Source organism: Saimiri boliviensis, chromosome 6 (genome assembly GCF_048565385.1).
Source record: "Saimiri boliviensis isolate mSaiBol1 chromosome 6, mSaiBol1.pri, whole genome shotgun sequence".
Lineage (NCBI taxonomy): Eukaryota > Metazoa > Chordata > Mammalia > Primates > Cebidae > Saimiri > Saimiri boliviensis.
The window spans coordinates 133,248,951-133,274,413 of NC_133454.1; the positions used below are offsets into that span (position 1 = coordinate 133,248,951).

Below are 25,463 nucleotides of genomic sequence, written 5' to 3' on the forward strand. Positions count from 1 at the left end.
AGGCTGATCTTGAACTCCTGAGTACGGGTGATCCACCTGTCTCAGCTCCTTAAAGTGCTGGGCTTGCAGATATGGACCACTGCACCGGGCTTCTACTTCTTATAGAACTTTTATCTATTTATTTATCATTTATTTTTTATTTTTGCCTTTTTAGTAGTTGGTTTGTTTTACTTTATTTTTTGAGATGGAGTCTTGCTCTGTCGCCCAGGCTGGAGTCCAGTGGCACGATCTTAGCTCACTGCAACCTCTGCCTCAGCCTCCCAAGCGATTCTCCTGCTTCAGCTTCCCAAGTAGCTGGGACTACAGGCATCCGCTGCCACATCCAGCTAATTTTTGTATTTTTAATAGACACCAGGTGTCACCATGTTGGCCAGGCTGGTCTTGAACTCCTGACTTCAAGTGATCTGCCCACCTCAGCCTTCCAAAGTGCTGGGATTACAGGTATTTATTTATTTTTAAATTTGTTTTCGAGATGGAGTCTTGCTCTTGCTGAGGCTGGAGTGCAGTGGCACGATCTCAGCTTACCACAGCCTCTGCCTCCCGGGTTCAAATGATTCTCCTGTCTCAGCCTCCCGAGTAGCTGGGATTACAGGCACACACCACCACACCTGCCTAATTTTTTGTATTTTTAGTAGAGATGGGATTTCATCATGTTGGCCAGGCTGGTCTTGAACTCCTGACCTCAGGTGATCCACCTGCCTCAGCTTCCCAAAGTGCTAGGGTTACACTTTGGACCACCACATCCAGCCTATTTATTTATTTATTGGTTATTGGTTACTATTTTTTTGAGATGGATTCTCACTGTTGTCACTCAGACTGGAGTGCACTGATGCGATCTCAGCTCACTGCAGCCTCTGCCTCTCGGGTTCAAGTGATTCTCCTGCCTCAGCCTCCCGAGTAGCTGGGATGATAGGCACGCGCCACCATGCCCGGCTAATTTCTATACTTTTAGTAGAGACGGGCTTTTCGCCATGTTGGCCAGGCTGGTCTCGAACTCCTGGCCTCATGTGACCTGCCTACCTCGGCCTCCCAATGTGCTGGGGTTATAGGCACGAGCCACTGCGCCCAGCCTGTTTATTTTTTAGTTTTCACATTTTCTGTCGTTGAGTGCGCATCAGGTACTTGTTATTAATTCTCCTGGATAAGCACCTAGAGAACAGTTGCTCTCTTTTCAGGCCGTAGTCAGTGGCTAGGAGTTGTCCACGGGGGTTGTTGTGGTCTCCCCCAGACCGGTGGTGGTGATCGCCCAGACGCCTTCCGTGGGAGGAATGCCTGGTCTTTAGGTGTGCCCCAGCTCCACACAGCAGCAGCACCACTGAAGGGCTGCTGCGGTGATGGCGGCCACGCTGCAGCACCCCCCTGGCTGGGGGAGCCTCACCACCATGGCGGAAGGCAAAGCGGGAGGAAAGGCACGTCTTAATGGCCACAGGCAAGCAGAAGAGCTTTTTAGTTCCTTAATTTTTTAAATGACTTATCAGTATGTGATTAGGTTTTTTTTTTGAGACGGAGTCTCACTCTGTCACCCTAGCTGGAGTGCAGTGGCATGATGTTGGCTCACCGCAACCTCTGCCTCCCGGGTTCAAGCAATTCTTCCTCAGTCTCCTGAGTAGCAGGGATTACAGGCACGCACCACCACGCACGACTAATTTTTGTATTTTTTTTTAGTAGAGCCGGGGTTTCACCATGTTGTTTAGGCTGGTCTTGAATCCTGGACGTCGTGATCTGCTCTCCTCAGCCTCCCAGAGTGATGGGATTACAGGCATGAGCCACACGGCCTTTTTTTTTTTTTTTAAAGAGAGAAGGTCTCACTCTGTTGCCTAGGCTCATGGCTCACTGTAGCCTCAAACTCCTGAGAATACAGGTGCATGCCACCATGCCTGGCTAATTTATTTTTTATTTTTTATGGAGACCAGATCTTGCCATGTTGCCCAAGCTGGTCTCAAACTCCTGGGCTCAAGAGATCCACTTCAGCCTCCCAAAGTGCTGGGATTACAGGCATGAGCCTCTGGAGCCCACCTTAATTTTCTTGCAAGGAAGAAAAGTGTTTCTACTCCTGAAGACAAAGATAATTTTAAAATGCTTCCTTACTGGGCACAGTGGCTCATGCCTGTAATTCCAGGCTTTAAGAGTCTGAGCAGTGAAGATCACTTGAGCACGGGAGTTCAAGACAAGTTTGGACAACTTGGTGAAACCCCATCTCTACAAAAAAAATACAAAAATTAGGCCAGGTGTGGTGGCTCACGCCTGTAATCCCAGCACGTTGGGAGGCCAAGGCGGGTGGATCATGAGGTCAAGAGATCAAGACCATCCTGGTCAACATGGTGAAATCCTGTCTCTGCTAAAAATACAAAATTAGCTGGATGCAGTGACACATGCCTGTAGTCCTGGCTACTTGGGAGGCTGAAGCAGGAGAATCACTTGAATCTGGGAGGTGGAGGTTGCAGTGACCTGAGATCGCACCACTGCATTCCAGCCTGATGACAGAGCAAGACTCTGTCAAAAAAACAAAAAGTAGCCAGGCATGGTGATGTGTGCTGGAGAGGCTGAAATCTGAGGATGGCTTGAACCCAGGAGGTTGATGCTGCAGTGAGCTGTGATCACACCACTGCACTGCAGCCTGGGCAACAGAGTGGGACCTTGTCTCAAAAAAAAAAAAAAAAAAAAAAAAGAAAGAAAAAGATATGTCTATATTTGAGATGGTCTTGCTCTGTCACTCAGGTTAGAGTGCAGTGGTGTGATCTCGGCTCACTTGTAACCTCCACCTCCCGGGTTGAAGTGATTCTTGTGCCTCAGTTTCCCAAGTAGCTGGGATTACAGGTGTGTGCGATCATTCCCATCTATTTTTTGATGTTTTAGGAGAGAAGGGGTTGTGCCATGTTGGCCAGGCTGGTCTCAAATTCCTGGCCTCAAGTGACCCACCCACCTTGGCCTCTGAAAGTGCTGGGATTGCAGACCTGAGCCACCACCACACCTGGCCAGAAAAATACTTTTTTTTTTTTTTTTTTTTTGAGGCGGAGTTTCACTCTTGTTACCCAGGCTGGAGTACAATGGCGCGATCTCGGCTCACCGCAACCTCCGCCTCCTGGGCTCAGGCAATTCTCCTGCCTCAGCCTCCTGAGTAGCTGGGATTACAGGCATGCGCCACCACGCCCAGCTAGTTTTTTGTATTTTTAGTAGAGACGGGGTTTCACCATGTTGACCAGGATGGTCTCGATCTCTCGACCTCGTGATCCACCCGCCTCGGCCTCCCAAAGTGCTGGGATTACAGGCTTGAGCCACCGCGCCCGGCCTAGAAAAATACTTTAAAAAAAAAATATACTTCCAAACAAACAGCTACTTGATGCTGAAATTTATAGAGGACAAGAAAGCTTAAAGGCAAAACAAAATCTATAACCCTATACCAAAGCTAACGACTGTGAACAATCGCTGTGTACCCTTTTGGTCTTTTTTGGCAATTGAGGCAACTTGTATGTACAGCAAAGTGCCTCAGCCATCAAATGTGGTGAGTTTTGATACACGCATAAACCCAGTCATGAGAACACTTCAGGCCCTGGGAAGTGCCCCTCATGTCCCCTGCCCCATGGACAGCCACAGCTCTGATTTCTTTGTTTCTTTTCTCTCTCTCTCTTTTTTTTTGTTTTTTTTGAGATAGCATCTCACTCTGTCACCCAGGCTGAAGTGTAGTGGTATGATCTCGGCTCACTGCAACCTTGCGCCACCACGCCTGGTTTATTTTTATATTTTTTTGTACAGATGGGGTTTCTTTTTTTTGAGATGGGGTCTCATTCTGTTGCCAGGCTGGAGTGCAGTGACGTGATCTCGGCTCACTGCAACCTCTGCCTCCCTGGTTCAAGCAGTTCTCCTGGTTCAAGCGATTCTCCTGCCTCAGCCTCCTGAGTACCTGGGATTGCAGTCACGTGCCATCATGCCCAGCTGATTTTTGTGTTTTTAGTAGACTCGGGGTTTCCCCATGTTGGCCAGGATATTCTCAAACTCCTGACCACGTGATCTGCCCACCTCAGCCTCCCAGTGTGCTGGGAGTACTGGGATTACAGGCATGAGCCACTGTACTGGCCTTTTTTTTTTTTTTTTTTTGAGATGAAATCTTGCTCTGTCACCCAGGCTGGAGTGCAGTGGTGCCATCTCGGCTCACTGCAACCTCTGCCTCCTGGGTTCAAGTGATTCTTCTGCTTCAGCTTCCCGAGTAGCTGGGATTACAGGCACAAGCCACCACACCCAGCTAATTTTTTGTAGTTTTAACAGATACCGGGTTTCACCATGTTGGTCAGGCTGGTCTCGATCCCCTAACCTCAAGTGATCCACTTGCCTGGGCCTCCCAAAGTGCTGGGATTACAAGTGTGAGTCACCACACTTGGCCCTCAGGATCTATTTCTTTTGGCTACTTTTTCTCTTCATGTCCAGTACTTCCTGATGGTCTGTTAGAATTTTAGTTTATATGCTGTTTATATGGTAGAGGTTTTATTTTTTTTCAGAGTTTCGCTCTTGTCTCCCAGGCTGGAGTGCAGGATCTTGGCTCACTGCAACCTCTGCCTCTCGGGTTCAAGCGATTCTCCTGCTTCAGCCTCCCAGGCAGCTGGGATTACAGGAGCCCACCACCACGCCTGGCTCATTTTTGTATTTTTAGTAGAGATGGGGTTTACCTGTGTTGGCTAGGCTGGTCTTGAACTCTTGACCTCGTGATCTGCCCGCCTCGGCCTCCTAAAGTGCTGGGATTACAGGCCTGAGCCACCGCGCCCGGCCAATACAGGGTAGTTTATATGCTGGAGACTCTGAGTTTTTTTGGCTTCTGTTATCTTCCCTTGAAAAGTGTTGGACTTTGCTCTCCCAGGCCCAGCTCTCACTGATGACCCTGAAGAGGCTCCGTGTTTGTGCTGGTCGGGCAGGTCTCGGGCTTTTCCCTCCATCTGACTCATCCTTAGTCTTGGATCTGCCACGGTGTGGCTTTTCTGGATTTTCCTGGGAGGCCCGTTATACTGTTTACGTCTCTATCTTGTGACAGTTCAAGCTCCAGACTCTTGGGTGGTAAGTGGCCGCTGCGGTCTCTGCTCAGCGCTCCTGGTCTTCCAGCGTCCACGGCGGCTGGGCCCCGGTGTCTCCCCGTACGCTGCGTCAGCCGCTCAGCTCAGACAAGGGCATGGGGAGCGTTTCTGTGCTGAGGGGGTGTCCTCGCTCTGCCCCTCCTTTTAGGTTTCTCCCTTCATTTTCCAGCCACTTCATCAGCTCCAGCCTGGGGGACTGCAGCCTGTGACTGGTGTGGCACCCACGCCTGGTGGCCTGGGGCAGCCTCCGGGAGAAGCCATCCCGGCTCCGTCTCCTGCTGCGTCATTGGCGGCCACCCACCCCCACCCATTCAGCAGCCAGGACGCCTGATACTGCTGGGTCAGCTGGGTCCCATCCTCAAAGGCTGGGCTTTGAATTTTATTTGTGATTTTATATATTTCTAAGAAAGAAACGTGGCATGAAATCCCTTTATTCTTAAAATCCTGTTTGGTGGAAGAAGGCTCAGCCTTTTAAAAGGGTAGAAAGAGCCGCCCCTCCCTGCACTGAGAGCGGCTGTTGAGTGAAGATCCAGTGCTTCGGAAACGGTGAGCAGGTGTTAGAGGCGGTGTGTGCCTTTCTCTCAGGCTGCGCAGAGGACGTGTCGTTCGTTCAGTCGTTAGTTCAACAGCAGGGCCAGGACTGAGAGGCCCCGAGCGCGACTCCCCGTCCTCCTCTCAGTGTGCGTAGCTGGGCCAGGACTGAGAGGCCCCGAGCGCGACTCCCCGTCCTCCTCCTCTCAGGGCTGTGACTTGGGGTGGATGCTGCTTCACACACCTGCCAGGTGTCCTAGATACACTGAGTTTCATTATCTTCCTTCTTTTTTTTCTCGTTGCTACAAAAGTGAACCTGTATGTATTATGGTAGAAAACCTGAAATTCTAAACTTTATTTGAAATAGGGAAAAATTTCTGATAAGGCTAAAGTATAAAGAAAAAGATGTAAATGTTTACAGCTGAGCTATAGCATATATACTTCAGCGTCTAGGACTTATTTAAGCTCTGTTTTTCTAAGGCCAGTGGCAGACATTTTTGATTTTGTCCATTTTCTTGAGACGTCTTCAGTAAATGAACTCAAAACTTCGGGAATCCATGCTAGCGACAGGACCACAGTACTTCCTGTGATGTGGCCTTCTCCTGGAGTCCCGCAGAGAGGGCCTTAGCAAGAGAAACCACCCAGGAGCTGGAGGAGGAGACGGTAGACGCCTGGTACTTGCCCCCAGAGGCAATCCTTTTGTTTCGTTTTGAAGAATCTTGCTCTGTCACCCAGGCGGGAGTGCAGTGGTGTGATCTCAGCTCCCTACAACCTCCACCTCCTGGGTTCAAGTGATTCTTCTGTCTCAGCCTCCTGCGTATCTGGAATTACAGGCATGTATCGCAATGCCCGGCTAATTTTGTATTTTTAGTAGACATGGGATTTCACTGTATTAGCCAGGCTGGTCTTGAACTCCTGGCCTCAGGTGAGCTGCCCTCCTTGGCCTCCCAAAGTGCTAAGATTACAGGCATGAGCCACCGCGCCTGGCCTCATAATGTTTTAAGTTTACACATTTGTAGGCCGGGCGCGGTGGCTCAAGCTTGTAATCCCAGCACTTTGGGAGGCCGAGGCGGGTGGATCACGAGGTCGAGAGATCGAGACCATCCTGGTCAACATGGTAAAACCCCGTCTCTACTAAAAATACAAAAAATTAGCTGGGCATGGTGGCACGTGCCTGTAATCCCAGCTACTCAGGAGGCTGAGGCAGGAGAATTGCCTGAACCCAGGAGGCGGAGGTTGCGGTGAGCCGAGATCGCGCCATTGCACTCCAGCCTGGGTAACAAGAGCGAAAACTCTGTCTCAAAAAAAAAAAAAAAAAAGTTTACGCATTTGTGTTGGGCCTCATGCAGAGCTATCCTGGGCTGCATGTGGCCACAGGCCTGGGGTTGGACAGGCTTGTTTTGTGCCATTGAATTGTTATTTGTAACTAGTGCTGGAAAGTCAGGGTTCGACGGGCAGACACGGCTGTGTCTGAATGGAAAGGTCCACGTGTGGGAACGGGGAAGCCTCACCCATGAGCACCCATGACAGCGCCAGAGCTTCCAGCAGTGGGAGGGCAGGCCTGAGACTGCCTGCTTTGATGTTTTGTCTGGAAGGTTTATTTTGTGGGTTTTTTTTTTTTTTTTTTGAGACAGAGTCTCGCTCTGTTACCCAGGCTGGAGTGCAGTGGTGCTGGCTCATTGCAACCTCCGCCTCCCAGGTTGAAGCAATTCTCCTGCCTCAGCCTCCCGAGTAGCTGGGATTACAGGCACTTGCCACCACGCCTGGCTAATTTTTTGTGTTTTTAGTAGAGACAGTTTCATCACGTTGGCCAGGCTGGTCTCGAACTCCTGACCTCAGGTGATCTGCCTGCCTCAGCCTCCTGTGCCTGGCCTTATATCTGGAATTTCAAAAAAATCAAATGAAGCCCAGCTGAAGCCATTCTGGGGCTGGTTGCTAGTTTTAACCACAGGAAATGTGCGTTCATGTGCATGTAATGAGCTCTGCGGAGATTCCACACGGCAGAAGAGCAGATGCCCGTGGCTGCCAGGGCACAGTGTCCAGCAGGAGCCGGCCGAGTCGCCGCAGGCCTTGGACTCACTGCCGTGGCCCTGCTTTGTTGTTGACCATGCTGCCCTGCGCGCTAACCCCGTCCCCCAGCCTCTCTCTCAGGCTTTCTCCAGTCTCCCTAGCTTCCTTTTCAAGTGTTAGATATAGCATAGCACAGAGATGTGTGAAAGGGAGAGGAATACATAAGTTGTAAAGTCATAACAATGTCACCGACTCCTAGAGAGCTCAGAAACAGGTCTGTGCTGTGCCTGGACAGTGCCTCCGTGCCTGGGGATTTGGAGGGCTGGAGCCAGGCGCTGGAGCAGCTGCTTCCCCGTGGGGCCCCTCCTAACACCGTGAGGCTGTAGGTACCGGGAGCAGTGCCCAGAGTGGCTTGTGTCTCGGTGACATTGCCTTGAAGCTCAGGCGTGGGGGTTTTTAAGTGAGGGCGTTTTCCTGCCTTGTTCTCTGGTGTCAGCCTAACGTTCACATAGCCAGATGGGCGGGGCCAGACCAGAGCCAGGTGAGTCGCCTGTTCGGCATGGGAAGTCAGATTCCAAAGCCAGGCTGACGCCCTGCCATGGCCGAGTGAGCGAGGGTTGCTGGTGTCTTTGGGATACTCGGGAGCAGCCTGCCATCCCCACGTCCCCAGGAGCTCTTCATAGCACCCCCACCGGCAGTCTCGGCCATGGAGTCTCCCCAGGGAGCCAGGGGGTGTGTTGGGGGGGACAAGAGGGGTGGCCAGGTGCCCAGGAGGGGGTAGGTGGCACTGGCGGGACAGGCTGGGAAGGCATGGAGGTAGCTCTGCAGTCCCACCTCAGCCAGACCCTGCCTGGCCAGTGGGAAGAGGTGTTTGGGCTTTCGGGGGCGGGAGCAGGGCTGGGCTGTAGATTTGGTTTTGCCCAGTGCTTCCTCAGAGATCTGTTTCGTGGTCTTTTCATAGACACAGCAAACTCTGTCCCAGCTCAGAAAGATGCTATTAGACTAATCCTTTGATCTCCTTAGGCGTGCGGCTTGGCTTTCAGATAAACCTGCTTGATTTTTGGAGTTTTCTCTTATTTCAGTTTCTTCCTCCAGGGAGAATAATCCAGTCTAATTTGCATTGCTCTTTTAGCTGAGCTGCCGTGCTCTCTCGGGATACAGTCATGGGGACCCCTCTGCCCCATAGTGGGATTGGCGAAGCCCCATGGTCCTGGGACAGACCCCGAGGATGCAGCAGCAGCCCCCTGGGCCCCACTGTCCAGCCCCCGCTGGTCCTGCGCACCCCAAGTTGGGGGCTGTATTTCAGCCTTCATGCCTGGGGACCCTGGGCTCTCCCAGTTCTGGTTCACGGCTACTGGCTCCAGCAGCTTCTCCGGAAGCCCCGTCCAGCTCTGCTTCCTGCTCAGTCTCCCCTCTCCCCGTCTGCCTCTCCAGAGGAGGCCAGGCCTGTGGAATCAGGCAGCTGCTTCACCTGAACTCACTGTGTACCGGAAAAGGAGCCTCTGGACTAGACCCAGGCGTGGATCTGGAAGGGCGCTTGGGCTTCTCCCAGTGCCTCTGAACCCCAGGCCATTGCCTGCCACTCACCCAGCCCCTAGGCAGGCAGGCAGCCCTGTGCACAGAGGGCCTGTGCCCACAGTCGGCTCGGGGGTGATGGTGACGTGGACTCGCCCACAGTCGGCTCGGGGGTGATGGTGACGTGGAGTCACCCACAGTTGGCTCGGGGGAGGCCCACAGTCAGCTCAGGGGTGATGGTGACGTGGAGTCACCCACAGTCGGCTCGGGGGTGATGGTGACGTGGAGTCACCCACAGTCAGCTCGGGGGTGATGGTGACGTGGAGTCACCCACAGTCAGCTCGGGGGTGATGGTGGCGTGGACTCGCCCACAGTCAGCTCAGGGGTGATGGTGACATGGACTCGCCCACAGTCGGCTTGGGGGTGATGGTGACGTGGACTTGCCACAGTCGGCTCGGGGGTGATGGTGACGTGGACTTGCCCACAGTCGGCTCAGGGGTTATGGTGGCGTGGACTCGCCCACAGTCGGCTCGGGGGTGATGGTGATGTGGACTCGCCACAGTCAGCTCGGGGGTGATGGTGATGTGGACTCGCCACAGTCGGCTCGAGGGTGATGGTGACGTGGACTTGCCCACAGTCGGCTCGGGGGTGATGGTGATGTGGACTCGCCACAGTCGGCTCGGGGGTGATGGTGACGTGGACTCGCCCACAGTCGGCTCGGGGGTGATGGTGACGTGGACTCGCCACAGTCGGCTCGGGGGTGATGGTGACGTGGACTCGCCCACAGTCGGCTCGGGGGTGATGGTGACGTGGACTCGCCCACAGTCGGCTCGGGGGTGATGGTGATGTGGACTCGCCACAGTCGGCTCGGGGGTGATGGTGACGTGGACTCGCCCACAGTCGGCTCTGGGTGATGGTGATGTGGACTCGCCCACAGTTGGCTCAGGGGTGATGGTGACGTGGACTCGCCCACAGTCGGCTCGGGGGTGATGGGGACGTGGACTTGGCTCCATCGAGGCCCCGTCAGCGCTCACATGCTCTGAGAGTAAGTCATAACGAAAGCACTCCCTGGCTGGGCGCGGTGGCTCACACCTGTAGTCTCAGCATTTTGGGAGGCTGAGGTGGGTGGATTATGAGATCAAGAGATCGAGACCATCCTGGCCAACATGGTGGAACCCCATCTCTACTAAAAATTCAAAAATTAGCTGGGCATGGTGGTGAGCACCTGTAATCCCAGCTACTCGGGAGGCTGAGGCAGAGAATTACTTAAACCCAGGAGGCAGATGTTGCAGTGAGCCGAGATCACGCCACCGCACTCCAGCCTGGCGACAGAGCAAGACTCCGTCTCAAAAAAAAAAAAAGCAGGCACTCCCTGTGAGATGCGTGATCCTGCATGCTGTGCTGTCATACCTGGCACCTGCCGACGGCTGCCAAGGCATGCCCAGACAGGGGCGTCTGCTGCTTCAGTCGCAACACCAGGGCCACGGGATTTCAGCACACAGGAAGTGGACTGAGGACTGGAAATGACGACCGGAGCCAGCGCAGACCCAGGAAGACCTGGGGTTATTGGCCGGTGGAAAACTCACGCTGCTCACTGTCAGCAAAGTGGCCAGCCAGTTGCTGGTCCTCACTGTTACTCTGCAGTGCCCGGTTCAGTCACGGCGTGCCTTCAAGAGCCCCTTGCACAGCGCCTGGGCGAGACGGGGCGGGCCCCCGTGTGTCCCTCGCTGCCGGGAGGGCGTGTGCGGCACAGTTGGGACCGTTGACCGGCGGTTTCTGGACACTTCTGTCTGTTCCTGTGGCCACTCTCAGCAGTGCGGGCACTGTTTGTGTCTGCAGCGTGGTCAAGTGTGAGTGTCCCACAAGCACACAAGTGCGCACAACCGATGTGCTCTTAACAGACGACACAGGCTCGGGCTCTGGGGCCCACCTTGGCCTCACGGCTGGAAGACCTGCTGCTGGCATGGCGCGGGACCAGGTGCAGGTTCAGAGGGAGTGGAGCCAGGTGGGTGCTTTGGGGGTTCCTGAGGGGGTAGTGGGACCAGCTGGGCTCCTTGGGCGTTCCTGACGAGGAGCAAGGCCAGGCAGGTGCTTTGGGGGTTCCTGAGGCAGGAGTGAGGCCAGGCAGGTGCTTTGGGCATTCCCAAGGCCTGAAAATGAAGCCCCACGCGGGGTGGATGCGGGGTAGTCTAAGGTGTCTTTTGGCTGTTGTAAAATTGTGGAATTCAGACATCAGAGGCAAAGGGGCAATTCCTTCTCAAAGATGACGTTTTCCTGGACACCAGGCTACCTCCAGCCACAGCCTCGGCTCCATCCTGGGTATATCTAGGTTTCCCTTCTCTTTGTTTAATTGTTTAAGATATGGTCTCCCTGTATCCCCGGGCTGGAGTGCAGTGGTGCGATCTCGGCTCACCGCAACCTCCATGCCCCAGGCTCAAGCAGTCCTCCCATCTCAGCGTCTCTAGTAGCTGAGACGCACATGCCCCCATGCCCAGCTAATATTTGTGTTTTTGTAGAGACAGGGTCTTGCCATGTCACGCAGACTGGCCTTAAACTCTGGGCTCAAGTGGTCCTCCTGCCTCAGCCTCCCAAAGTGCTGGGGTTACAGTGTGAGCCACCACACCTGGCTGGTATCTAGGTTTTCAAGTTATTGACTCCATTTTATTTGCAGAAATAATAATGAATACATTATTAATGCATTCTTTGATAGTAAAAAAATTAATAGGCACTTTATAAGTGATCTCATGGTCTTACTCTTGGTTGGCCGTTTCTGAAGGAGTGGCTTTGTTAGTTGTCTGTAATTTGTCTAATGTAAAAATCAGTCATCATGAAACCAGCTCTTGTGATTCACAGGCTTGTTTTCCACCTGGACCAGAGTACACCAGCTATTGTGTTGCTAAGTGTGTGTTCCCATCAGGCCGGGAACCCCTTCGGAGTCTCTGCTGAGGGCCGCCCCGCTGCTTGGGCAGGACTCCCTGCAGGGTGCTCCTCTGCCCGCCTGTGGCCCAGAGAACTCTGAATGCCAGTGGCAATACTAGCTGCTCTGGCAGCATGAGCTGCTCAGGTGCCCAGGGAGGCCTGGAACCCCTGTGCCAAGAGCCGCCCGGGGACTGCTGCCCTCCACGCCATCTGCAGTCCTGTGATTCCTGACAGTTTCCTGTCGGCACAGAATGGGACTCGCCGACGTCCTTGGCGGCAGAAATGCGCAGTGACTTGTCCTAACCTTCTGCAACACACACTCACTTCTTCTGTGGTCATGCATTATTTTTTTTTTTGAGACGGAGTTTTGCTCTTGTTGCCCAGGCCCGAGTGCAGCGCATGATCTCGGCTCACCGCAACCTCCGCCTCTCGGGTTCAAGCGATTCTCCTGCCTCAGCCTCCTGAGTAGCTGGAATTACAGGCCTGTGCTACAACGCCCGGCTAATTTTTGTGTTTTTAGTAGAGATGGGGTTTCTGCACGTTGGTCAGGCTGGTCTCGAACTCCCAAACTCAGGTGATCTGCCTGCCTTGGCCTCCCAAGTGCTGAGATTAAATAAATGTGTTTCGGGATAATTTCAGTTTAGAGAAAAGTTGCAAAGTGAGCACTGAGGGCCCCTCCTGCTGCTCCGCCGCCTCCCTTCTGTGGCTTCTGAGTCCACAGGGCACTTGGCCGTAGCTGAGAAGCCAGTGCTGGTGTCACCGTGAACTCCAGACTTTGACTCTCACTAGCAACATCCCGCTTCTGCTCCAGGCCCATCCCCGCCGCCCACGGCTCCCGCACACCATCTGCCCAGCACCCTCAGTCTGTGACGGCCTCTTGGTCAGTCCTCGTTTTCCGTGCCCTGTGGTTCTGAGGTGGGCAGGTGCCTCCATCCAGGCTTGTCTGGTGCTTTCTCATGGGGGCGGATGGCAGGTTTCGTGGGGGAGTGGGGGGTGCGTCGCCTGTCTCTGACCACACTATGGGCGTCCCTGACAGCCCAGTGACGTTGCAGACGGCTCTGACCTTCCCAGCAGGGGCTGCTGCTTGGTGACGAGACTGCTTCTCCTCTTCCACATGTAGTCAGGGAGCACGTTCACGGCCCGGCGTCCTCCTAGACAGGGGAGGATCCAGAATAGCGGGGACTTCTGTTTATTTATTTGATCATTTGTTTGTATCAGGATGGGCTTATTTTACATATGTTTTAAATTCTGAGCTAGAACACAACCCTACTTTGTTTTGTGAATCACACTGTCCATCCTCGGCCCTGGGGGCTCCTGCAGTCGGCTGCTGTGTCCCCTGATGCGTCAATAGGCTTTTCATCTGGGGCAAGTTGTGGCTTCGTGGCACGGCAGGGTACTCCAGGCGCCTCCTGTGTTCCCTGCCCCGGCCTAGGAATCAGCCCCTCCTCCACGGAGCCCCGAGTCCTTTTATGGGAGAGGCAGAGAGTGAGCCCTGGGTGCCGGGTGGGCCCGGTGCTGCTGGGATGTGTCGCTCAGAGGCACTCAGCTGCAGAGCAGGGACACGGGCATCACCTGTGTATGTGGACATCTCGCCCCGTTTCTGTATCTGTGTGTGAAGAGAACATGAGTTCATGCTTCACTAATTCAGACTCACATGCTCCTTGCTAAAAAAATATTTTTTTAGTTAAAAAAACAAAAAGGTTTTGCAAAGGGCGTACTACTGCAAAAGGCCCAGGGGGTTGAAAGTCCTGGCTGGAGCCAAAGAGGTGCCCAGGAGGCAGGTCCAGGCTGCACCGGGACGGGCTTTCCGTAGCTGGGTGTGGTGGTGCATGCCTGTAATCTCAGCTACTCGGGAGGCTGAGGCAGGAGAATCGCTTGAACCAGGGAGTCAGGTTGTGGTGAGCTGAGGTCACACCACTCCACTCCAGCCTGGGTGACCAGAGAGAGACTCTGTCTCAAAAAAAAGAAAAACATTTTGTCATTTAAAGTAGAGGCACAGTCTGGGCACGGTGGCTCAGGCCTGTAATCCCAGCACTTTGGGAGGCCAACTCAGGTGGATCATTTGAGGTCAGGAGTTCGAGGCCAGCCTGACCAATATGGTGAAACCCCATCTCTACTGAAAATACCAAAAAATTAGCTGGTTATGCTGGTGCACGCCTATAGTCCCAGCTACTGGGGAGGCTGAGGCGCGAGAATCACTTGAACTCAAGAGGTGGAGGTTGCAGTGACCTGAGATCGCACCACTGCACTCCAGCCTGGGTGACCAGAAAGAGACTTTGTCTCAAAAAATACCGAAGTAGAGGCAGGGGGCAACCTAAGTTAGTTAGCAGAAACTCCTCCTAATGCTCCTGTTTTCTGAAGCACGTGGCTGAATTGTTGGAGCTGTGAATGTCGTACAGCTGGAGAAATGTGGAAGATGACCCTTGCGAGGACGGCAGGCCACATCAGAACAGTCTCGGAGCAGGTCCTACCCACACGTGCGCAGGGAGCGTGTGGCCCTGCTGGAGTTGCTTCCTGTGCGGCTCACCCACACACTGGCCCCAGCCCTTCCCGCAGTGCCTGCGATGATCCGGGCACGTTCCGGGCGTGTGGGTCTCAGCGCCAGGGGCTCTCCCTAGGCCCGGTGGTTCCTCTGTCTCGGAGAGCACCCCGGTCCATCATGTGGCAAACATTAATTATTGACAGCATATTGACCTGTGTGCTGATTACAAAGAAAAACCTCAGGGCCGGGCGCGGTGGCTCACGCCTGTAATCTCAGCACTTTGGGAGACCAAGGCGGGTGGATCACAAGGTGAAGAGATCAAGACCATCCTGGCCGACTTGGTGAAACCCCGTCTCTACTAAAAATACAAAAAATTAGCCGGGTGTGGTGGTGCACCCTGTAGTCCCAGCTACTCGGGAGGCTGAGGCAGGAGAATCGCTTGAGCCCCAGAGGTGGAGGTTGTAGTGGGCTGAGATCGCGCCACTGCCCTCCAGCCTGGGCGAGAAGAGGGAAACTCCATCTCAAAAAACAAAACAAAAACAGAGCTGGATTGAAATTTACATATGTAATATTTACGTATGCAAATGTTTTCCTGCATGTGTGATATTTTTTGTTACATCCCTAACACAAAACAACTGGTTTGCAGAGTCGTACCCTGGTTTGTTGTTTGCCTTTTTTTTTTTTTTTTTTTTTTTTTTTGATATGGAGCCTCGCTCTGTCGCTCCAGCGTCAAACCAGAAAACGGAAGTTGTAGTGAGCCAGGATCGCACCATTGCACTCGAGCCTGGCGATAGAGCGAGACTCCGTCGCAAAAACAAAACAAAACAAAACAAAACAAAAAAACTCCAAAAACGTAATTTAAGGAGAAAGTACACAAACGCTGCTGTCATCTTTTCAATCAACCACAGAAACCGGCTGGGTGTGGGGCGGGGGTGGGGTGTCGGCTGTGGTGCCACGGGGGCAGTTTGGGACACGTGGCTGCCACGGTATGCCCAGGCTGATGCCCCCAGCCTGCTCGGGGTGTTGGTAGTGGTGGACTCCTGAGTTTGATTTTTCTGTGCTGGCCGGGCTGGAGTGAAGCTCCTTGGAGTTTGGAGAAAGATTTCCATGCTGATTTTCCTTTTGTTTTGAGACAGAGTCTCCCTCTGTCGCCCAGGCTGGAGTGCGGTGGTGCGATCTTGGCTCCCTGAAACCTCTGCCTCCAGGTGTGAGCGATTCTTCTGCCTCAGCCTCTCGAGTAGCTGGGATGCCAGGCGCACACTGCCATGCCCGGCTAATTATCCTAATTTTAGTAGAGATGAGGTTTCGAGATGTTGTCCAGGCTGGTCTCTGGCTCCTGACCTCAGGTGATCTGCCCATGTCAGCCTCCCACGGTGCTGGGATTACAGGAGTGAGCCACCACGCCCGGGCCATGCTGATTTTCCCATGCATGAATGTAAGGGGCAAACTGCACTTAGGCCAGAAAGAGCTGATTCTGGAGGTGACAAGAACGTTCTGAGCAGCACTGGGGTGGGGTGCAGTCCGAGTCTGGTGGGGAGACCTCGGGCCGCCGGCCTGCACCTGCCTCTGTTCCCGGCATCTTGGGCTCTCCATGGCCACGTCACTGACCAGCCTCCTGTGTCCTTGCAGCAATCCTGTGTTAACTGCGGCCGGGAGGCCATGAGCGAGTGCACTGGCTGCCACAAGGTCAACTACTGCTCCACCTTCTGCCAGCGCAAGGTAGGTGTCACCTGCACCGAGCTCATGCCCTGCCTCCTCCTTTGCAGGGTAGACCCCTGGGTGGCTCTCCCTCCCCTTGTGCTCCTGCTGCCTTGGACCACACTTGACTTCCCTCCTCCCTCCCTCCCTCCTGGAGTCTGGGGCTCCTGTCTGGCTCCGGGAAGACCCGGCAGGAGGCTGGCATGTGTCACAGCTGGGCAGTGCTCTCATGTGAGGCCCCATCTGTGGTGGCCGGGTACCCTGAGGGCTATAGGCGGTGGCCGGGTACCCTGAGGGCTGCAGGCGGTGGCCGGGTACCCTGAGGGCTGCAGGCGGTGGCCGGGTACCCTGAGGGCTGCAGGCGGTGGCCGGGTACCCTGAGGGCTGCAGGCGGTGGCCGGGTACCCTGAGGGCTGCTGGTCAGTGCTCTCTAGCCTCCACACCCATTGCAGAGCCACTTGAGAAAGACTGTCCACAGTTCCTGTTTCTGTTATTCAGCCATCCACTCCACAGAAAGAGAATTTTTGTAGGCAGTAAATGGAATTTCAGGACTGTATTACTTTTTCTACCGTAATCAGAGTGCTTGGGCGCATTTCGTCGCTTTTTTTTTTTTTTTTTTTTTTTTTTTTGAGATGGAGCTTTGCTTTGCTGTCCAGGTTGGAGTACAGTGGCACAATCTCAGCTCACTGTAACATCTGCCTCCTGAGTCCAAGTGATTCTCATGCCTCAGTCTCCCAAATACCTGTGATTACAGGGGCTACCACCACACCTGGCTAATTTTTGTATTTTTAGTAGAGGTGGAGTTTCATCACGTTGGCCAGGCTGGTCTCAAACTCCTGACCTCAGCTGATCCGCCTGCCTCAGCCTCTGCTGCGATAACAGCCGTGAGCCACCGTGCCAGGCTGTAGTCACTGTAATTTTTTTTTTTTTTTTTTTTTTTTGAGACGGGGTCTGGCTCTGTCGCCCAAGCTGGAACGCAGTGGCATGATCTCAGCTCACTGCAACCTCCGCCTCCTGAGCTAAAATGATTCTCCTGCCTCAACTTCCCAAGTAGCTGGTATTACAGGTGCCCATCACCATGCCTAATTTTTTTTTTTTTTTTTTTTTTTTTTTTTGCTATTTTTAGTAGAGATGGAGTTTCACCACGTTGGCCAGGTTGGTCTCGAACTCCTGACTTCAGATGATCCATCTGCCTTTGCCTCCCAAAGTGCTGGGATTACAGGTGTGAACCACCATTCCTAGCCTCTCATTCTCTTTTTTTTGAAACTGAGTCTTGCTCTGTCACCCAGCCTGGAGTGCAATGGCACGATCTGCCTCCTGGGTTCAAGAGATTCTTCTGCCTCAGCCTCCCAAGTAACTGGGACTACAGCTGTGCACCACCATGCCTGGCTAATTTTTGTATTTTTAGTAGAGACGGGGTTTTACCGTATTGGCCAGAATGGTCTCAAACTCCTGACCTCATGATCCACCTGCCTCAGCCTCCCAAAGTGCTGGGATTACAGGTGTGAGCCACTGCACCCAGCTGCCCAGCCTCATATTCTCTTATAGAATAATTTTGTAAAGAATAATTGTATTTATTTATTTTTATTTTATTTTTTGAGATGGAGTCTTGCTCTGTTGCCCAGGTTGGAGTGCAGGGGTGCCATCTCAGCTCACTGCAGCCTCCGCCTCCTGGGTTCAAGCGATCCTCCTGCCTCAGCCTCCCTAGCAGCTGGGATTACAGCCATATACCACCATGCCAGCTAATTTTTGTATTTTTAGTAGAGATGGGGTTTTGCCATGTTGGCCAGGGTGGTCTTGATCTCTTGACCTCATGATATGCCTGCCTCAACCACCCAAACTGCTGGGATTACAGGTGTGAGCCACCGTGCCTGGCTGCCCAGCCTCTCATTTTCTTATAGAATAGTTTTGTAAAGGATAGTCTGGTTTATTTATTTATGTATTTATTTTTATTTTATTTTTTGAGATGGAGTATTGCTCTGTTGCCCAGGTTGGGGTGCAGGGGTGCCATCTCAGCTCACTGCAGCCCCCACCTCCTTGGTTCAAGGGATCCTCCTGCCTCATCCTCCCTGGCAGTGGGGATTATAGGCATGCACCACCATGCCGGCTAATTTTTGTATTTTTAGTAGAGATGGGGTTTTGCCACGTTAGCCAGGGTGGTCTTGCACTCCTGGGCTCAAGGGATCCACCTGCCGCAATCTCCCAGACTGCTGAGATTACAGGTGCGAGCCACCGAGCCTCGCTTTGAGAGGACTGCTGTTGGGGAGGGTGAGACGCTGGGCCTCAGAGATGAGCAGTCTGAGGTCCCACCGCCCCCACGGGTGCAGCGGCAAGCGGGACAGGGCTCTCGCTGCCTTTGGGGTGAGGCCTGAGCATTTGAAAGCAAGCCCCACACATCATGATTTTCATCTGAGGCCTGGATCACCGTAAATCAGATTTGGATTGTTTCTTAATTGGATTTTAGGTCAGTTTTTATTTCATTATTTATTTTAGGTTTTTTTGTAGACAGGGTCTTGCACTGTCACCCAGGCTGGAGTCCATCGGTGCCATCACAGCTCACCGCAGCCTTGACCCCCTGCCTCAGTCTCCCGAGTAGCTTAGACCACAGGCATGAGCCACCACACCCAGCTAATTTTAAAACATTAAAAAAAAAAATAAAGACAGGGCCGGGCGCGGTAGCTCAAGCCTGTAATCCCAGCACTTTGGGAGGCTGAGGCGGGTGAATCACGAGGTCGAGAGATCGAGACCATCCTGGTGAACATGGTGAAACCCCGTCTCTACTAAAAAAAAAATACAAAACATTAGCTGGGCATGGTGGCGCGCGCCTGTAATCCCAGCTACTCAGGAGGCTGAGGCAGGAGAATTGCCTGAACCCAGGAGGCGGAGGTTGCGGTGAGCCGAGATCGTGCCATTGCATTCCAGCCTGGGTAACAAGAGCGAAACTCCGTCTCAAAAATAAATAAATAAATAAATAAAATAAAGACAGGGCAGGCCGGGCGCGGTGGCTCAAGCCTGTAATCCCAGCACTTTGGGAGGCCGAGGCGGGTGGATCACAAGGTCGAGAGATCGAGACCATCCTGGTCAACATGGTGAAACCCCGTCTCTACTAAATATACAAAAAACTAGCTGGGCATGGTGGCGCGTGCCTGTAATCCCAGCTACTCAGGAGGCTGAGGCAGGAGAATTGCCTGAACCCAGGAGGCGGAGGTTGCGGTGAGCCGAGATCGCGCCATTGCACTCCAGCCTGGGTAACAAGAGCGAAACTCTGTCTCAAAAAAAAAAAAAAAAACAGGGCCTTGCTGTGTTGCTCAAGCTGCGTGCCCTCCACCTCAGCCTCCCGAGGCACCATTTTTAAAGTCTGTGATTCTGGGATTGTCATTTGTTTGCTTCAGGCACTTTTACTGTTCGCGTCTTGTGAATTTAACTGTTTTTTTCTATTTTTCAAAAACTAAGACACTAATTTCTAATGCTGGCTTTTCAGATAGTGATTTTTTTCCAAAATATTTTAACATTATACTGCAGGAAGAATCACAGTGATGTTTAACACGGAAAAGTTGGCTTTAAAAAGAACCAGTAGTTCTGACTTTAAAAGTCAGCCTCGGTGAAGAACTCGATGGGAGCTTCTGTAGCTCAGTCGACAGATGTGCAACCTGCCTCCCTCTAGCTGCACAGGCCCCGGGGAGTGGCTCAACCCGTAGACCAGAGAAGGGAGCATCTGGAACTCCTGGGGCCTCGTCTGGGGCCCACGTCCTCTCAGTGGTGGCCGCTCCCATGAAGGGTGCAGTCCCCCCGCCCCACACAATCTGGGCAGGAGCCGGAAGCGCTCCTGGCCACCCCGAATGGAGGCAGGAGGGCGGGCAGTGGTCTACACCAGCAGCGGCACTTTGCCACTGTTGCTCTCATGCTTTGTAGACCTACAGTCTATGTTCATGTCATTTGTTTTGTTTTGTTTTTTTCCGAGACAGAGTTTCGCTCTTGTTACCCAGGCTGGAGTGCAATGGCGTGATCTCGGCTCACCGCAACCTCCGCCTCCTGGGTTTAGGCAATTCTCCTGCCTCAGCCTCCTGAGTAGCTGGGATTACAGGCACATGCCACCATGCCCAGCTAATTTTTTTTGTATTTTTAGTAGAGACGGGGTTTCACCATGTTGACCAGGATGGTCTCGATCTCTCGACCTCGTGATCCACCCGCCTTGGCCTCCCAAAGTGCTGGGATTACAGGCTTGAGCCACCGCGCCCGGCTGTTTTTTTTTTTTTAAATGGAATTTCACTCAGTCGCCTAGGCTGCAGTGCAGTGGCAGGATCTCAGCTCATTGTAACCTCCGCCTCCCTGGTTCAAACGATTCTCATGCCTCAGCCTCCTGTGTAGCTGGGACTACAGGTGCACACCACATCCAGCTAGTTTTTGTATTTGTAGTAGAGACGGGATTTTGCCATGTTGGGCAGACTGATCTCGAGCTTCTGGCCTCAGGTGATCCACCCACCTTGACCTCCCATCATGCTAGGATTATAGGCGTGAGCCACCGCACCTGGCCTAATTTTGCCTTTTTATTATAATCATCAGGAATCCTGCGTCCAGAGAATACCTGTCACCATTTGGATGTGCTTATTTCTGTTCTGCATGTTATATCGCACTTGTCATGCCCCCGTGCACAGGGCCGCCTCCCTCCGTCTGACGAGGCTGCCGCACGTCAGCACCTGGCGCTTCCTCAAGAGCCCGGCTCTGTGCCAAGGCACTCGGGGCACTCCATGTGGCAGCAGTGGGGGCCTGGCTCCATGCTGACCTCACAGGAGCGGCCGCAATCCCCGGCTTCTGCCAAGCACCATCCCCTACTTTTCTTTCTGCAGAGCCACAACCACAAGCCCTTCTGCAGCCACAGGCTGGTTCCACTTTGCTTTTCATCTGCGCCATTAGAAACAACTGGAGCCAGGCGCGGCGCCTCACGCCTGTCATCCCAGCACTGTGGGAGGCCGAGGCGGGCAGATCACCTGGGGTCAGGAGTTCGAGACCAGCCTGACCGACACGGTGAAACCCCCATCTCTACTAAAAATATAAAAATTAGCTGGGTGTGGTGGCGGGTGCCTGTAATCCACTCAGGAGGCTGAGGCAGGAGAATCGCTTGAGCCCCAGAGGTGGAGGTTGCGGTGGGCTGAGATTGCACCACTGCCCTCCAGCCTGGGAGAGAAGAGGGAAACTCCATCTCAAAAAACAAAACAAAAACAGAGCTGGATTGAAATTTACATATGTAATATTTACATATGCAAATGTTTTCCTGCATGTGTGATATTTTTTGTTACATCCCTAACACAAAACAACTGGTTTGCAGAGTCGTACCCTGGTTTGTTGTTTGCCTTTTTTTTTTTTTTTTTGAGACGGAGTTTCGCTCTTGTTACCCAGGCTGGAGTGCAATGGCGCGATCTCGGCTCACCGCAACCTCCGCCTCCTGGGTTCAGGCAATTCTCCTGCCTCAGCCTCCCGAGTAGCTGGGATTACAGGCACGCGCCACCATGCCCAGCTAATTTTTGTATTTTTAGTAGAGACGGGGTTTCACCATGTTGACCAGGTTGGTCTCGATCTCTTGACCTCCTGATCCACCCGCCTCGGCCTCCCAAAGTACTGAGATTACAGGCTTGAGCCACCACACCCGGCCTTGCCTTTTTTTTTTTTTTTAATATGGAGTCTCGCTCTGTCACCCCAGCTGAAGTACAGCCTCTCGGCTCGCTACAATCTCTGCTGCCCGGGTTCAAAGGGTTCTCCTGCCTCAGCCTCCCAAGTAGCTAGGATTACAGGTGCCTGCCACCATGCCTGACTAATTTTTGTAATTTTAGTAGAGATGGGGTTTCGCCATGTCAGCCAGGCTGGTCTCAAACTCCTGACCTCAGGTGATCCGCCCGCCTTGGCCTCCCACAGTGCTGGGATTACTGGCATGAGGCACCGTGCCAAACCTTTTGCTTGCTTTTTGATCCAATTCCTCAAACCAAGAGTGTGGGGAGGCAGGACTGGAGCAGAGGCCATGAGTGCAGGTGCACGGGGGCTGGGGAGGGTGTTCTCTCAGCACCACCGTGTGAGCTGACACATGGCTGCAGCCTCTAGGGTGGGGAACCCTGCCCAGGTCCCGCCTCACGGCCCTGCTCCACCCCCTGACCGTGCTGACGTGGTTGTGCCCTCCCTTCCAGGACTGGAAAGATCACCAGCACATGTGTGGCCAGTCAGCAGCTGTCACGGTGCAGGCAGACGAAGTCCACGTGGCCGAAAGCGTGATGGAGAAGGTGACCGTGTGAGGCTCCCCCCGCCGCCCTGTGCGCTGGGTCCCCTTACGCTCCTGCGAGGTTTCTGCAGGTCGAAGGCCCCCCAAGGACTTTCGGGGGATGTTGAGCAGAGGGGTGTGGGAAGGTGAAGAAACTTGCTGGACGAGTTATTAAGAAACTTTAAGTAATGGTGCCCTGGGCAGCAGACTCCTCCCGCCTGGGCCCCTGCCCGCTCGAGGAGAGACTTCTAGCCCCAGGATCATGAGCGTCCAGTCTTGCCCGTGGGGCCCGCGCTGCGACGCATGTACATACGTGTGTGTCTGTCAATAAAGTGTAAATAAGGCCTCCCTTCCCCACGCAGACGGCCAGTTTCAGTGCCAGCCCTCCGGGAGGGTTCCCTTCCTCCTGCCCATGCAGGTGGGAAGCCCAAGTCCACCACACCTCCAGTGCATGGGGAAGTGTGACCGGCTAAAGCGTGGTGTCCAGTGGCGGGCACGTGTAGTCCAGGGGAGTCTTCATTCCTTCTGTTCCACAAGAACATCGCAGCTGCTGGGAGCATCACGCCAGGCTTCGGGCACATGGTGCCCTCCTGTGCCCAGGCTGCCTGAGTGAGCCCAAGGACTCAGCGTAGCCTGTTTAGCACATGTGGATACCTCAGTGGCCTCCGTCAGGCCTCCACACGCACAGCCTCATCACGTGGACGGCACGGTGGCCTCTGTCAGGCCTCCACACGCACAGCCTCATCACATGGACGGCACGGTGGCCTCCGTTAGGCCTCCACACACACAGCCTCATCACGTGGACGGCGCGGTGGCCTCTGTCAGGCCTCTACACACACAGCCTCATCACGTGGATGGTTCGGTGGCCTCCGTCAGGCCTCCACACTGTGCACAGCCTCATCACGTGGACGGCACGGTGGCCTCCGTCAGGCCTCAGCCTCATCACGTGGATGGCGCGGTGGCCTCCGTCGGGCCTCAGCCTCATCACGTGGATGGCTCGGTGGCCTCTGTCAAGCCTCCACACGCACAGCCTCATGTCCTCCTGGTCTCCTTGTTTCTCATGGCCCTGGTACCAGGCGGAGGAGAGAGAAGGGGCTGAAGCCTTCCGGGGGCATCAGGGGGTGCATCTTGCATGCTTGGGTGCTGGGCTGGGCCTGGACAGGGGACCCACCTGCCCTGCGACCACGAGTGCTGCTGGAGCAGCATTACTCTTATTCTGGAAGCCTCTTCCCTCATGGCCTGTGTTCTCTGCACGCAGAAGGCTCCACAGCTGTGGCTGCCCTGGGGCAAGTGCAGATCCAGCAGCAGCTCAGCGGGCACTGGGGTGGGCCAGCAGCGCCAGGAGGCATGCGCCAGCGGTTCTGATGCTCTTTTCTGAAGCGCTTTCTGCCCCAGCTGGGCATGAGCCCCTGGAAGGCGCTGTGCTCAGGGAGAGGCTCACCAGCTGTGGCTCCACAGAGGCCCCGTCTTTTGAGTCTGTGGGAGTCTCAGGACCACTTGGTTTATTCTGATTTTTTTTTCTTATTCTCTTTTTTTTTGAGACTTGAGTCTCACTCTGTCACCCGGGCTGGAGTGCAGTGGTGCAATCTCAGCTCACTATAACCTCCAACTCCCAGGTTCAAGTGATTCTCCTGCCTCAGCCTCCCAAGTAGCTGGGATTACAGGCACGCGCCACCACACCCAGCTAATTTTTGTATTTTTAGTAGAGACGGGGTTTCCGCCATGTTGGCCAGGATGGTCTGTAACTCCTGACCTCAGGTGATCCACCCACCTTGGCCTCCCAAAGTGCTGGGATTCCTGGCGTGAGCTGCTGAGCCTGGCCTCTTGACTTAGTAAAGCCTCTGCCCAACCAGGCCACGTCCCTGCTGATGCTTCAGGTGAGCAGTGCGGGCTGGGAAGGGCTCTCGCCCACTGCGGGATGCACCCCAGACGCTGCCCCTCCTGCCTCGCCTCACCCACCTAGCCCTTCCTCTGAGACACTACATTGAGTGGGTTTTCATCCAACCCCGCAGGGTCTGCCATGGCTACCGTGGGAGGCATCTCCGAAGCTTCACCGTGAACTTGGCCCTGGCCAGGCAGGCAAGGCCAGGCAGCAGAGCTGGGCCTGCTCCCTTGGGTTTAGCCAACATAAAGGTGGCAGGGAAGTGAGGGCCTGCACCCCTTACGAAGAATCCCCCAAAGCTGAAAACGCCAGCATCGCTGCTGTGCAGAGCACGCCTGCAGAAAAGAGCCTGTGCCCCGCCTGCTGGGGAGGCACCGTGGGAGCCCTTGGCACGGTGACCACCACCAGCAGGAAAGCCCCTGGCCTCCTGCAACCAACCGGCCCCTGCAGGAATGGAAAGCGGGTATTCCCTGGAATTGTGAGGCAACTTACTCTTCCCCGATTTTCCATAGAATGGAAGGCGCGGCACCACACATCTGTCGGGATCCCAGGTTTCCACAGCTCCTTTTCAAGCCTGGGAGGCTGAGATCAGAGGTCGCCCTGCCCCAGGGTGTCAGCACCCCCAGGATCCTCAGGTGCACGCCACACCTCCCATGGCCTCCAGCGCTGTCAGTGAGGCACCTTTGGGGACTTGAGTCCTGGGGCAAAGCGGGAGGGAGCCCCTCCTTTACTCATGGGTGTCAGACCAGAATCCATTGTGATTCAGTCTGCTCCAGGGGTGACCTGGGATGGGCTATTCCTGGGAAGTTGGTAGTCAGGGGAGGTGTCCTGGAGGCAGCAGAGGCTATGACAGGAGTGCGTGGTCACCAGACGGGATGGGGCAGCCGCACCTCAGCAGTAACCGGACATGGCCCTCTCTCCACCCAGTATTTCTTTTCTTTTCTGAGACAGGGTCTTGCTCTGTCACCCAGGCTGGAGTGCAGTGGTGCAATCTCGGCTCACTGCAGCTTCAACCTCCCAGCCTCAAGGGATCCTTCCGCCTCAGCCTCCCGAGTAGCTGTGATTACAGGCGTGACCACCGCATGCAGCCTGCACTGACTGGTTAGCAAGCTGAGGTTG

At 54.1% G+C, this 25,463-nt stretch overlaps 1 protein-coding gene across 2 annotated transcripts in view; it reads left to right on the top strand.

Annotated features, from left to right (window-relative positions):
• DEAF1 (DEAF1 transcription factor) overlaps positions 1 to 22,819 on the top strand; it is a 44,735-nt gene extending 21,916 nt beyond the window's left edge. The window contains exons 11-12 of one of the 2 annotated variants that reach the window (XM_039470462.2): positions 16,147 to 16,236; positions 22,392 to 22,819. In XM_039470462.2, the coding sequence (XP_039326396.1) occupies positions 16,147 to 16,236; positions 22,392 to 22,496 (195 nt within the window). In that variant the 3' untranslated portion in view covers positions 22,497 to 22,819. Of the gene's footprint in view, positions 1 to 348; positions 3,162 to 16,146; positions 16,237 to 22,391 lie in introns of those variants that run through there. The other variant, XM_074401893.1, reaches the window with a different exon arrangement.
• The last annotated feature ends 2,644 nt before the right edge of the window (positions 22,820 to 25,463 follow it).